The sequence below is a fragment of the Bombina bombina genome, chromosome 3 (genome assembly GCF_027579735.1).
Source record: "Bombina bombina isolate aBomBom1 chromosome 3, aBomBom1.pri, whole genome shotgun sequence".
Lineage (NCBI taxonomy): Eukaryota > Metazoa > Chordata > Amphibia > Anura > Bombinatoridae > Bombina > Bombina bombina.
This window is the reverse complement of record NC_069501.1, coordinates 665,263,370-665,277,459: the sequence shown is the minus strand read 5'-3', so window position 1 is coordinate 665,277,459 and position 14,090 is coordinate 665,263,370. Positions and strand designations below refer to the sequence as shown.

Genomic DNA, 14,090 nt, shown 5'->3' with positions numbered 1-14,090 from the left:
TGGACCAAGAGACCAGAGATTCTCTTCTCTGGTGACTATGTCGGGTCCATCTGTCCAAGGGTATGACCTTCCGCAGGTCAGATGGGACAATTGTTACAATAGATGCCAGCCTTTTAGGTTGGGATGCAGTCTGGAACTCCCTGAAGGCTCAGGGATAGTGGACTTAGGAGGAGACCCTCCTTCTAATAAATATTCTGGAACTGGGAGTGATATTCCATGCTCTTCAGACTTGGCCTCAGTTAGCAACTCTGAGGTACATCATACTCAGTCGGACAATATACACGACTGTGGCTTACATCAGCCATCAAGGGGGAACAGAAGTTCCCTAGCGATGTTAGAAGTCTTACAATAATTCACTGGACAGAGACTCACTCTTGTCTATCAGCTATCCATATCCCAGGTGTTGAGAACTGGGAGGTGGATTTTCTAAGTCGTCAGACTTTTCTTCCGGGGGAGTGGGATTTCCTCCGGAGGTCAAGACCAAGCAGGAGAGGGCTTTGGTGTTTTTGACAGCGCCTGCGTAGCCACGCAGGACCTGGTATGCAGATCTGGTGGACATGTTATCCTTTCCATCACGGTCTCTGCTTCTGAGACAGGTCCCTCTACTTCAGGGTCCTTTCAACCATCTAAATAGAATCAATCTGAGATGGACTGCCTGGAGACTGAACGCTTGATGTTATCAAAGCATGGCTTCTCCGAGTCAGTCATTGATACCTTAATACAGACATGAAAGCCTGTCTCTAGGAAAATTGAACATAGATATGGTGTAAATATCTGATTGTTATGAATCCAAGGGTTACTCATGGAGTAAAGTCTGGATTCCCAGGATATTATCTTTTCTCCAAGATGTTTTTGAGAAAAGGGTTGTCAGCTAATTCCTTAAAAGGGGACAGATTTTTACTCTGTCTATTTTTTTGCACAAGCGTCTGGCAGGTATTCTAGACGTTCAGGCATTTGGTCAGGCTTTGGTTAGATCCAAGCCTGTGTTTAAAACTGTTGCTCCGCCATGGAGCTTAAACCTGATTCTTAAGGTTCTTCAAGAAGTTCCGTTTGAACCTTTTTTGTTCCATAGATATCAATCTTTATCTTGGAAAGTTCCTTTTGGGTAGCTAATTCCTCGACTCGTAGAGTCTCCAAGTTATCTGTGTTACAATGTGATTCTCCTTATCTGGTCCTTCGTACGGATAAGGTAGTCCTGCGTACCAACCTAGGTTTTTTCCTAAGGTGGTATCTAACAAGTACATCACTCAAGAGATAGTTGTTCCATGCTTGTATCCTAATCCTTCCTCAAAGAAGGAACGTCTATTACACAATATTGGACGTGGTTTGTGCTTTAAAGTTTTACTTACAAGCTACTACAGTTTTCATCAAACGTTCACCTTGTTTGTTGTCTATTCTGGACAGAGGAGAGGTCAAAAGACTTCAGCAGCCTCTCTGTCTTTTTGGTTAAAAAGCATAATTCATTTAGCTTATGAGACTGCTGGACAGCAGCCTCCTGAAGGGATTACAGTTCATTCTACTAGAGCTGTGGTTTTCACTTGGGCCTTTTTTAAATGTGGCTTCTGTTGAACAGATTTACAAGACGGAGTCTTGGTCTGCGCTTCATACTTTTCAAATTTAACAAATTTGATACCTTGCTTCTTCGGAGGCTATTTTTGGGAGAAAGGGTTTTTTACAGGCAGTGGTAACTTCCGTTTAAGTACCTGCCTTGTCCCTCCCATCATCCGTGTACTTTAGCTTTGGTATTGGTATTCCATAAGTAATGGATGATCCGTGGACTGGATACACTTAACAAGAGAAAACATAATTTATGCTTACCTGATAAATTTATTTCTCTTGTAGTGTATCCAGTCCACGGCCCGCCCTGTCACTTTAAGGCAGGTAATTTTTTCATTTGAACTACAGTCACCACTGCACCCTATGGTTTTTCCTTTCTCTGCATGTTTTCGGTCGAATGACTGAATATGGCAGTTAGGGGAGGAGCTATATAGCAGCTTTGCTGTGGGTGGACTCTTGCAGCTTCCTGTTGGGAAGGAGAATATATTCCATAAGTAATGGATGATCCGTGGACTGGATACACTACAAGAGAAATAAATTTATCAGGTAAGCATAAATTATGTTTTTTCTTAGTTCTCTCTTTATTTGAAAAAGAAGGCATGTAAGCTATTTTTTTGGTTCAGGACCATGGAAAGCACTTGTTTATTGGTTGGTGAATTTATCCACCAATCAACAAGAACACCGTGTGTTCACCAAAAATGGGCTGGCATCTAAACTTACATTCTTGCATTTCAAATAAAGATACCAAGAGAATGAAGAAATTTTGATAATAGGAGTGAATTAGAAAGTTGCTTAAAATTGCATGCTCTATCTAAATCACAAAAGAAAAAATTTGGGTTCAGTGTCCCTTTAAATATAAGGGTTTAATTAATGGTTATGGCTTGCAAAGTTTTTTTTTTATAAAATGTGTAATTGTGCCGCTTAAACATTTGAGTATTATTATTTTTTTTTTATAAAAACACTTAAATTTCTTTTACACTTTAACACTTTGGGGGGGGGGGATTCCAATCTTCCCGATATTGGCTATCGATAACTCAGATTATGACAATATGGGAAGCATGTTGTTTGAGTTAATACAATCCAAAATGGATGTGCCCCTTAAAAGCCCACAACCGCAAATGAGAAAAGTTCACAAAAAGCTTGTTTATAGTTAAGTACCGAAACTGGGAATTCAAGTGAAACTGACATATACAATAGAGTTCTTTTGAATTAATCCCTTTGTGTACAGTAGTAAGGGAAATTAGTTACATGTGTGGAATTATTGAATCTATTTTAATCAAGAAGACACTATTGTTTTTTATTAGAAGGAACAGGATTTCTCCAACATAGGTGTGTCCGGTCCACGGCGTCATCCTTACTTGTGGGATATTCTCTTCCCCAACAGGAAATGGCAAAGAGCCCAGCAAAGCTGGTCACATGATCCCTCCTAGGCTCCGCCTACCCCAGTCATTCTCTTTGCCGTTGTACAGGCAACATCTCCACGGAGATGGCTTAGAGTTTTTTAGTGTTTAACTGTAGTTTTTCATTATTCAATCAAGAGTTTGTTATTTTCAAATAGTGCTGGTACGTACTATTTACTCAGAAACAGAAAAGAGATGAAGAATTCTGTTTGTATGAGGAAAATGATTTTAGCAACCGTAACTAAAATCCATGGCTGTTCCACACAGGACTGTTGAGAGCAATTAACTTCAGTTGGGGGAACAGTTTGCAGTCTCTTGCTGTTTGAGGTATGACACATTCTAACAAGACGATGTAATGCTGGAAGCTGTCATTTTCCCTATGGGATCCGGTAAGCCATGTTTATTACGATTGTAAATAAGGGCTTCACAAGGGCTTATTTAAACTGTAGACTTTTTCTGGGCTAAATCGATTGATTATTAACACATATTTAGCCTTGAGGAATCATTTTATCTGGGTATTTTGATATAATAATATCGGCAGGCACTGTTTTAGACACCTTATTCTTTAGGGGCTTTCCCCAAGCATAGGCAGAGTCTCATTTTCGCGCCGGTGTTGCGCACTTGTTTTTGAGAGGCATGGCATGCAGTCGCATGTGAGAGGAGCTCTGATACTTATAAAAGACTTCTGAAGGCGTCATTTGGTATCGTATTCCCCTTTGGGTTCGGTTGGGTCTCAGCAAAGCAGATACCAGGGACTGTAAAGGGGTTTAAAGCTTAAAACGGCTCCGGTTCCGTTATTTTAAGGGTTAAAGCTTCCAAAATTGGTGTGCAATATTTTCAAGGCTTTAAGACGCTGTGGTGAAAATTTGGTGAATTTTGAACAATTCCTTCATGTTTTTTCGCAATTGCAGTAATAAAGTGTGTTCAGTTTAAAATTTAAAGTGACAGTAACGGTTTTATTTTAAAACGTTTTTTGTACTTTCTGATCAAGTTTATGCCTGTTTAACATGTCTGAACTACCAGATAGACTGTGTTCTGAATGTGGGGAAGCCAGAATTCCTATTCATTTAAATAAATGTGATTTATGTGATAATGACAATGATGCCCAAGATGATTCCTCAAGTGAGGGGAGTAAGCATGGTACTGCATCATTCCCTCCTTCGTCTACACGAGTCTTGCCCACTCAGGAGGCCCCTAGTACATCTAGCGCGCCAATACTCCTTACTATGCAACAATTAACGGCTGTAATGGATAATTCTGTCAAAAACATTTTAGCCAAAATGAACCCTTGTCAGCGTAAGCGTGGCTGCTCTGTTTTAGTTACTGAAGAGCATGACGACGCTGATATTAATATCTCTGAAGGGCCCCTAACCCAATCTGAGGGGGCCAGGGAGGTTTTGTCTGAGGGAGAAATTACTGATTTAGGGAACATTTCTCAGCAGGCTGAATCTGATGTGATTACATTTAAATTTAAATTGGAACATCTCCGCATTTTGCTTAAGGAGGTATTATCCACTCTGGATGATTGTGAAAATTTAGTCATCCCAGAGAAACTATGTAAAATGGACAAGTTCCTAGAGGTGCCGGGGCTCCCAGAAGCTTTTCCTATACCCAAGCGGGTGGCGGACATTGTTAATAAAGAATGGGAAAGGCCCGGTATTCCTTTCGTCCCTCCCCCCATATTTAAAAAATTGTTTCCTATGGTCGACCCCAGAAAGGACTTATGGCAGTCAGTCCCCAAGGTCGAGGGAGCGGTTTCTACTTTAAACAAACGCACCACTATTCCAATAGAGGATAGTTGTGCTTTCAAAGATCCTATGGATAAAAAATTAGAAGGTTTGCTTAAAAAGATGTTTGTTCAGCAGGGTTACCTTCTACAACCCATTTCATGCATTGTCCCTGTCACTACTGCCGCATATTTCTGGTTTGATGAACTGCTTAAGGTGCTCGATAGTGACTCTCCTCCTTATGAGGAGATTATGGACAGAATCAATGCTCTCAAATTGGCTAATTCTTTCACTCTAGACGCCTCTTTGCAATTGGCTAAGTTAGCGGCTAAGAACTCTGGGTTTGCTATTGTGGCGCGCAGAGCGCTTTGGTTGAAATCTTGGTCGGCTGATGCTCAGTCAGTGGAATGGGGACTATACAGACTTGTCTCCGAAGATACAAGTAAATCAGAGGACCAGAGACTCACTCCGTTGGTGGCTGTCCCTGGACAATCTGTCTCAAGGGATGATGTTCCACAGACCAGAGTGGGTCATTGTCACGACCGACGCCAGTCTGATAGGCTGGGGCGCGGTCTGGGGATCCCTGAAAGCTCAGGGTCTTTGGTCTCGGGAAGAATCTCTTCTACCGATAAATATTCTGGAACTGAGAGCGATATTCAATGCTCTCCAGGCCTGGCCCCAGCTTGCGAGGACCAGGTTCATACGGTTTCAATCAGACAACATGACGACTGTTGCGTACATCAACCATCAGGGGGGAACAAGAAGTCCCCTAGCGATGGAAGAAGTAACCAAAATTATTCTTTGGGCGGAGTCTCACTCCTGCCACCTGTCTGCTATCCACATCCCAGGAGTGGAAAATTGGGAAGCGGATTTTCTGAGTCGGCAGACATTGCATCCGGGGGAGTGGGAACTCCATCCGGAAATCTTTGCCCAAGTCACTCACCTGTGGGGCATTCCAGACATGGATCTGATGGCCTCTCGTCAGAACTTCAAAGTTCCTTGCTACGGGGCCAGATCCAGGGATCCCAAGGCGGCTCTAGTGGATGCACTAGTAGCACCTTGGACCTTCAAACTAGCTTATGTGTTCCCGCCATTTCCTCTCATCCCCAGGCTGATAGCCAGGATCAAGCAGGAGAGGGCGTCGGTGATCTTGATAGCTCCTGCGTGGCCACGCAGGACTTGGTATGCAGATCTGGTGAATATGTCATCGGCTCCACCTTGGAAGCTACCTTTGAGACGAGACCTTCTTGTTCAGGGTCCGTTCGAACATCCGAATCTGGTTTCACTCCAGCTGACTGCTTGGAGATTGAACGCTTGATTTTATCGAAGCGAGGATTCTCAGATTCTGTTATCGATACTCTTGTTCAGGCCAGAAAGCCTGTGACTAGAAAGATTTACCACAAAATTTGGAAAAAATATATCTGTTGGTGTGAATCTAAAGGATTCCCTTGGGACAAGGTTAAGATTCCTAGGATTCTATCCTTCCTTCAAGAAGGATTGGACAAAGGATTATCTGCTAGTTCCCTGAAGGGACAGATTTCTGCCTTGTCGGTATTACTTCACAAAAAGCTGGCAGCTGTGCCAGATGTTCAAGCCTTTGTTCAGGCTCTGGTTAGAATCAAGCCTGTTTACAAACCTTTGACTCCTCCTTGGAGTCTCAATTTAGTTCTTTCAGTTCTTCAGGGGGTTCCGTTTGAACCCTTACATTCCGTTGATATTAAGTTATTATCTTGGAAAGTTTTGTTTTTAGTTGCGATTTCTTCTGCTAGAAGAGTCTCAGAATTATCTGCTCTGCAGTGTTCTCCTCCTTATCTGGTGTTCCATGCAGATAAGGTGGTTTTACGTACTAAACCTGGTTTTCTTCCAAAAGTTGTTTCTAACAAAAACATTAACCAGGAGATTATCGTACCTTCTCTGTGTCCAAAACCAGTGTCAAAGAAGGAACGTTTGTTGCACAATTTGGATGTTGTTCGCGCTCTAAAATTCTATTTAGATGCTACAAAGGATTTTAGACAAACATCTTCCTTGTTTGTTGTTTATTCAGGTAAAAGGAGAGGTCAAAAAGCAACTTCTACCTCTCTCTCTTTTTGGATTAAAAGCATCATCAGATTGGCTTACGAGACTGCCGGACGGCAGCCTCCCGAAAGAATCACAGCTCATTCCACTAGGGCTGTGGCTTCCACATGGGCCTTCAAGAACGAGGCTTCTGTTGATCAGATATGTAGGGCAGCGACTTGGTCTTCACTGCACACTTTTACCAAATTTTACAAGTTTGATACTTTTGCTTCTTCTGAGGCTATTTTTGGGAGAAAGGTTTTGCAAGCCGTGGTGCCTTCCATTTAGGTGACCTGATTTGCTCCCTCCCTTCATCCGTGTCCTAAAGCTTTGGTATTGGTTCCCACAAGTAAGGATGACGCCGTGGACCGGACACACCTATGTTGGAGAAAACAGAATTTATGTTTACCTGATAAATTTCTTTCTCCAACGGTGTGTCCGGTCCACGGCCCGCCCTGGTTTTTTTTTAATCAGGTCTGATATTTTATTTTCTTTAACTACAGTCACCACGGTACCATATGGTTTCTCCTATGCAAATATTCCTCCTTAACGTCGGTCGAATGACTGGGGTAGGCGGAGCCTAGGAGGGATCATGTGACCAGCTTTGCTGGGCTCTTTGCCATTTCCTGTTGGGGAAGAGAATATCCCACAAGTAAGGATGACGCCGTGGACCGGACACACCGTTGGAGAAAGAAATTTATCAGGTAAACATAAATTCTGTTTTTAACAGTTCTCACACTGTAAACTGTGAAACCACTAAGTGATGAGGTGTCCTTCATCGCAATACTGTAGCTGCAAAAAAATGGAAAACCGCACTGTTGTGAACGGGTTTATCTTTGCACAATTTCTATCACTGTAACTATATTACAACATAAGGTTCTGGATATTGTAAGTCACGTTTAAAAAAATGAATAAATAAACATGGCACATTCTGATTTAAAAAAAAAAAAAAAAAAAAAAACTCATCTCGGTTGCCAGAACCAAGATGGAGAGGCAAACTGGGAAATCCCTGTCACGAAGATATGATTCCATCTGAAATTCTGGTCAAGAAGATGTGATCTTGTTTGAAATCTTGGGTTCAAAGACTACTGACAATCATGTCAATGTGATTGTAAATTCGATACAAACCTTTGCAGAACTCTGTTTCTAGATGTTGTGGTCTGCTAAGTGTCAAAATTCTGAGAAAATGGATTGTAATCAGCAAGAACTTTTCAGCTCCATATAAAAGTATGGCTTCTCTGATATCAGCTCAGAGAAACAAATGAACACCCGCAATAGTGATCACTTCTAAGTAAAAAGTGACTTTTTTTTGTACCAAAAACTCAACAACAGAGCGATTTTTAATATTAAAGAGAAACAATACTATCTTGAAAGGAAGTTAGGGTGTTTGTTGTGTTTTTTTTTTGTTTTTTTTTGTTAGTAATTTCTCTGCCTTTTTTTGCTGAATAAATTAAGTGGTTTTGTTGATGGTTTGTTATAATTCTGCAGTAGATGCAGTATTTTAATTCCAACTAGATAAAAAAACACTCTCTGCAGTGCCAATGTTTACCAGAGGTTATATAAACTACCGTTCCCCTAATGCACCATGTCAAACCAAGGTTCTGACTTCACTTTTGGCAGAATGTTATACACAGCTGCTTTTGCACTGTCATGGGACTGATTAAAGATGGGTTTAGTATACTGGGATGGAAACATTGCAGCGTTTCATATTAGTGCCATAAAATTTTATTTAATTGTATAAAATGTTTTTTTTAATAGAACTGTACAAATATTTAATCATGTTTATAGTGTATTTGGTTGTAACCTTTATACATATTTCTTATATACATATGTTTCCTGTAGTTGTAATTTGTGTATAGTGTGGTACAGTATTTTTTTTTTATTAACTTTTATGTGCTATTTTAAAACCTCTTTTTATTTTTATATTGTGCACTTTTTGAAGGATGGCAGTTTGCAATGCCCTGCTTGTAAAACAATCTACGGAGAGAAGACAGGAACACAACCTAAAGGAAAAATGGAGATTTTCTTAATCAATCAGTCTCTGCCTGGCCATCATGACTGTGGTACTATTCACATTGTATACAGCATCTATTCAGGAATGCAGGTACTTTTTGTTCTTGTGATTGCAACTCTTGTGACTTTTTATAACTTTAGATTGGTGGGGGTTTTCTCTTGTAAGGTGTATCCAGTCCACGGATCATCCATTACTTGTGGGATATTCTCATTCCCAACAGGAAGTTGCAAGAGGACACCCACAGCAGAGCTGTAATATAGCTCCTCCCCTAACTGTCATAGCCAGTCATTCTTTTGCAACTCTCAACAAGCTAGGATGTTGTAGGAGAGAGTGGTTAAATATAGTTAGTTTATTTTCTTCAATCAAAAGTTTATTTTTAAATAGTACCGGAGTTGTGCTATTTTATCTCAGGCAGTAAATAGAAGAAGAATCTGCCTGAGGTTTCTATGATCTTAGCAGGTTGTAACTAAGATCCATTGCTATTCTCACATATGTCTGAGGGGATTACACAGATGAGGTAACTTCAGCGAGAGAATGGCGTGCAGTTTATTCTGCTATCAGGTATGTGCAGTTATAATTTTTTCTAGAGATGGAAAACACTAGAAAATGCTGCTGATACCGGATTAATGTAAGTTAAGCCTGAATACAGTGATTTAATAACGACTGGTATCATGCTTACTCCCAGGGGTAATACCCTTATGATATTGCAATATAAACGTTTGCTGGCATGTTTAATCGTTTTTATATATGCATTGGTGATAAAACTTTATTGGGGCCTAGTTTTTTCCACATGGCTGGCTTAAATTTTGACTAGAAACAGTTTTACTGAGGCTTTCCACTGTTATAGTATAAAAGTTACAGTTGGTGCAGTTAAAATTACAAACTGTGACATCCAGCTTCCCTCAGGAGTCCCCTGTATGCTATAGGACATCTCTAAAGGGCTCAAAGGCTTTCCAAAGTCGTTTATTGGGGAAGGTAGGACCACAGCTTGCTGTGGCAGTTGGTTGTGACTGTTAAAAAAAAAAAAAAAGTCTATTTCGTTTTTTTGATCCGTTTTTTGAACTAAGGGGTTAATCATCCATTTGCAAGTGGATGCAATGCTCTGCTAGCCTATTACATACACTGTAAAAATTTTCGTTTGATTTACTGCATTTTTTCACTGTTTTTCAAATTCTGACAAAATTTGTTTCTCTTAAAGGCACAGTACCGTTTTTTATATTTGCTTGTTAACTTGATTTAAAGTGTTTTCCAAGCTTGCTAGTCTCATTGCTAGTCTGTATAAACATGTCTGACATAGAAGAAACTCCTTGTTCATTATGTTTAAAAGCCATGGTGGAACCCCCTCTTAGAATGTGTACCAAATGTACTGATTTCATTTTATGCAATAAAGATCATATTCTGTTTTGAAAAAATTATCACCAGAGGAATCTGACGAGGGGAAAGTTATTCCGACTAACTCTCCCCACGTGTCAGACCCATTGACTCCCGCCCAAGGGACTCACGCTCAAATGGCGCCAAGTACATCTAGGGCGCCCATAGCGTTTACTTTACAAGACATGGCGGCAGTCATGGATAATACACTGTCAGCGGTATTAGCCAGACTACCTGAACTTAGAGGTTAGTGAGATAGCTCTGGGGTGAGACAAAATGCAGAGCATACTGACGCTTTAAGAACCATGTCTGATACTGCCTCACAATATGCAGAAGCTGAGGAAGGAGAGATTCAGTCAGTGGGTGATGTTAATGATTCAGGAAAGATACCTGATTCTAATATTTCTACATTTAAATTTAAGCTTGAACACCTCCGCGTGTTACTTAGGGAGGTTTTAGCTGCTCTGAATGACTGTGATACCATTGCAGTGCCAGAGAAATTTTGTAGACTGGATAAATGCTTTGCAGTGCCGGTGTGTACTGATGTTTTTCCAATACCTAAAAGGTTTACAGAAATTATTAATAAGGAATGGGATAGACCAGGTGTGCCGTTCTCTTCCCCTCCTATTTTTAGAAAAATGTTTTCCAATAGACGCCACCACACGGGACTTATGGCAGACAGTCCCTAAGGTGGAGGGAGCAGTTTCTACTCTAGCAAAGCGTACTACAATCCCTGTCGAGGACAGTTGTGCTTTTTTAGAGCCAATGGATAAAAAATTAGAAGGTTACCTTAAGAAAATATTTATTCAACAAGGTTTTATCCTACAGCCCATTGCATGCATTGCCCCTGTCACTGCTGCTGCGGCGTACTGGTTTGAGTCTCTGGAAGAGGCTTTACAGGTAGAGACTCCATTGGATGACATACTTGGCAAACTTAGAGCACTTAAGCTAGCCAATTATTTTATTTCTGATGCCATTGTTCATTTGAATAAACTAAGAATTCTGGTTTTGCTATACAGGCACGCAGAGCGCTATGGCTTAAATCATGGTCAGCTGACGTGACTTTAAAATCTAAGCTACTTAACATTCCCTTCAAGGGGCAGACCCTATTCTGGCCTGGTTTGAAGGAGATTATTGCTGATATCACGGGAGGAAAAGGTTGTGCCCTTCCTCAGGACAGGTCCAAATCTAGGGCCAAACAGTCTAATTTTCGTGCCTTTCGAAACTTCAAGGCAGGTGCGGCATCAACTTCCTCTAATAATAAACAAGAGGGAACTTTTGCTCAATCCAAGACGGTCTGGAGACCAAACCAGACCTGGAAAAAAGGTAAGCAGGTTAAAAAGCCTGCTGCTGCCTCTAAGACAGCATGAAGGAACGACCCCCTATCCGGTAACGGATCTAGTAGGGGGCAGACTTTCACTCTTCGCCCAGGCGTGGGCAAGAGATGTTCAGGATCCCTGGGCGTTGGAAATTATATCCCAGGGTTATCTTCTGGACTTCAAAGCTTCCCCCCCAAAAGGGAGATTTCACCTTTCACAATTATCTGCAAACCAGATAAAGAGTGAGGCATTCTTACACTGTGTACGAGACCTCCTAGTTATTGGAGTGATCCATCCAGTTCCAAAGGAGGAACAGGAACAGGGTTTTTACTCAAATCTGTTTGTGGTTCCCAAAAAAGAGGGAACCTTCAGACCGATTTTGGATCTAAAGATCTTAAACAAATTCCTCAAAGTTCCGTCGTTCAAGATGGAAACTATTCGTACCATCCTACCACTGATCCAGGAGGGTCAATATATGACTACAGTGGATCTAAAGGATGCTTATCTTCACATTCCGATACACAAAGATCATCATCGGTTTCTCAGGTTTGCCTTTCAAGACAGGCATTACCAGTTGTAGCTCTTCCCTTTGGATTAGCTACAGCCCCAAGAATCTTTACAAAGGTTCTAGGGTCGCTTTTGGCGGTCCTAAGGCCGCGGGGCATAGCAGTAGCCCCTTATTTAGACGACATCCTGATACAGGCGTCAAACTTCCAAATTGCCAAGTCTCATACGGACGTAGTACTGGCATTTCTGAGGTCGCATGGGTGGAAAGTGAACGAGGAAAAGTGTTCTCTATCCCCACTCACAAGAGTTTCCTTTCTAGGGACTCTGATAGATTCTGTAGAAATGAAAATTTACCTTGACGGAGTCCAGGTTATCAAAGCTTCTAAATTCCTGTCGGGTTCTTCATTCCATTCCGCGCCCTTTGGTGGCTCAGTGTATGGAAGTAATCGGCTTAATGGTAGCGGCAATGGACATAGTGCCGTTTGCACGCTTACATCTCAGACCGCTGCAACTATGCAGGCTCAGTCAGTGGAGCGGGGATTACACAGATTTGGCCCCTCAACTGAATCTGGACCAAGAGACCAGGGATCCTCTTCCCTGGTGGCTATCTCGGGTCCATCTGTCCAAAGGTATCACCTTCACAGGCCAGATTGGACTATTGTAACAACAAATGCCAGCCTTCTAGGTTGGGGTGCAGTCTGGAACTCCCTGAAGTCTCAGGGATCGTGGACTCAGGAGGAGTCTCTCCTTCCAATAAATATTCTGGAACTAAGAGCGATATTCAAGGCTCTTCAGGTTTGGCCTCAGTTAGCAACTCTGAGGTACATCAGATTTCAGTCGGTCAACATCACGACTGTAGCTTACATCAACCATCGAGGGGGAACAAGAAGTTCCCTAGAGATGTTAGAAGTTTCAAAAATAATTCACTGGGCAGAGATTCACTCTTGCCACCTATCAGCTATCCATATCCCAGGTGTAGAGCACTGGGAGGTGGATTTTCTAAGTAGTCAGACTTTTCATCCGGGAGAGTGGGAACTCCATCCGGAGGTATTTGCACAACTGATTCTCCGTTGGGGCAAACCAGAACTGGATCTCATGGCGTCTCGCCAGAACGCCAAGCTTCCGTGTTACGGATCCAGGTCCAGGGATCCCAAGGCGACACTGATAGATACTCTAGCAGCGCCCTGGTCTTTCAACCTGGCTTATATGTTTCCACCGTTTCCTCTGCTCCCTCGACTGATTGCCAAGATCAAACAGGAGAGAGCATCGGTGATTCTGATAGCACCTGCGTGGCCACGCAGGACCTGGTATGCAGATCTAGTGGACATGTCATCCTTTCCACCATGGTCTCTGCCTCTGAGACAGGACCTTCTACTTCAGGGTTCTTTCAACCATCCAAATCTAATTTCTCTGAGGCTGACTGCCTGGAGATTGAATGCTTGATTTTATCAAAGCGTGGCTTCTCCGAGTCAGTTATTGATACCTTAATACAGGCACGAAAGCCTGTCACCAGGAAAATTTACCATAAGGTATGGCGTAGATATCTTTCTTAAAGGGACAGATTTTTGCTTTGTCTATTCTTTTGCACTAGCGTCTGGCAGATGTTCCAGACGTTCAGGCATTTTGTCAGGCTTTAGTTTGAATCAAGCCTGTGTTTAAACCTGTTACTCCACCATGGAGCTTAAACTTGGTTCTTAAGGTTCTTCAAGGAGTTCCGTTTGAACCTCTTCATTCCATAGATATCAAACTTTTATCTTGGAAAGTTCTTTTTTTTTTTTTTTTTTTTTTGTAGCTATTTCCTCGGCTCGTAGAGTCTCTGAGCTATCTGCCTTACAATGTGATTCTCCTTATCTGATTTTTCATACGGATAAGGTAGTCCTGCGTACCAAACCTGGGTTCTTACCTAAGGTGGTATCTAACAAGAATATCAATCAAGAGATTGTTGTTCCATCCTTGTGTTACACAATCTGGACGTGGTCTGTGCTTTAAAGTTTTACTTACAAGCTACTAAAGATTTTCGTCAAACATCTGCTTTGTTTGTTGTCAACTCTGGACAGAGGAGAGGTCAAAAGGCTTTGGCAACCTCTTTTTCTTTTTGGCTAAGAAGCTTAATCCGCTTAGCCTATGAGACTGCTGGACA

At 41.7% G+C, this 14,090-nt stretch overlaps 1 protein-coding gene across 3 annotated transcripts in view; it reads left to right on the top strand.

Moving 5' to 3' along the window:
* Positions 1-14,090, top strand: part of DTX2 (deltex E3 ubiquitin ligase 2) — a 284,538-nt gene that overhangs the window by 234,720 nt on the left and 35,728 nt on the right. For all 3 annotated transcript variants that reach the window (XM_053707411.1, XM_053707410.1, XM_053707408.1), the window contains one exon: positions 8,682-8,843. In XM_053707411.1, coding sequence (XP_053563386.1) covers positions 8,682-8,843 — 162 coding nt within the window. The remainder of the gene's footprint in view (positions 1-8,681; positions 8,844-14,090) is intronic.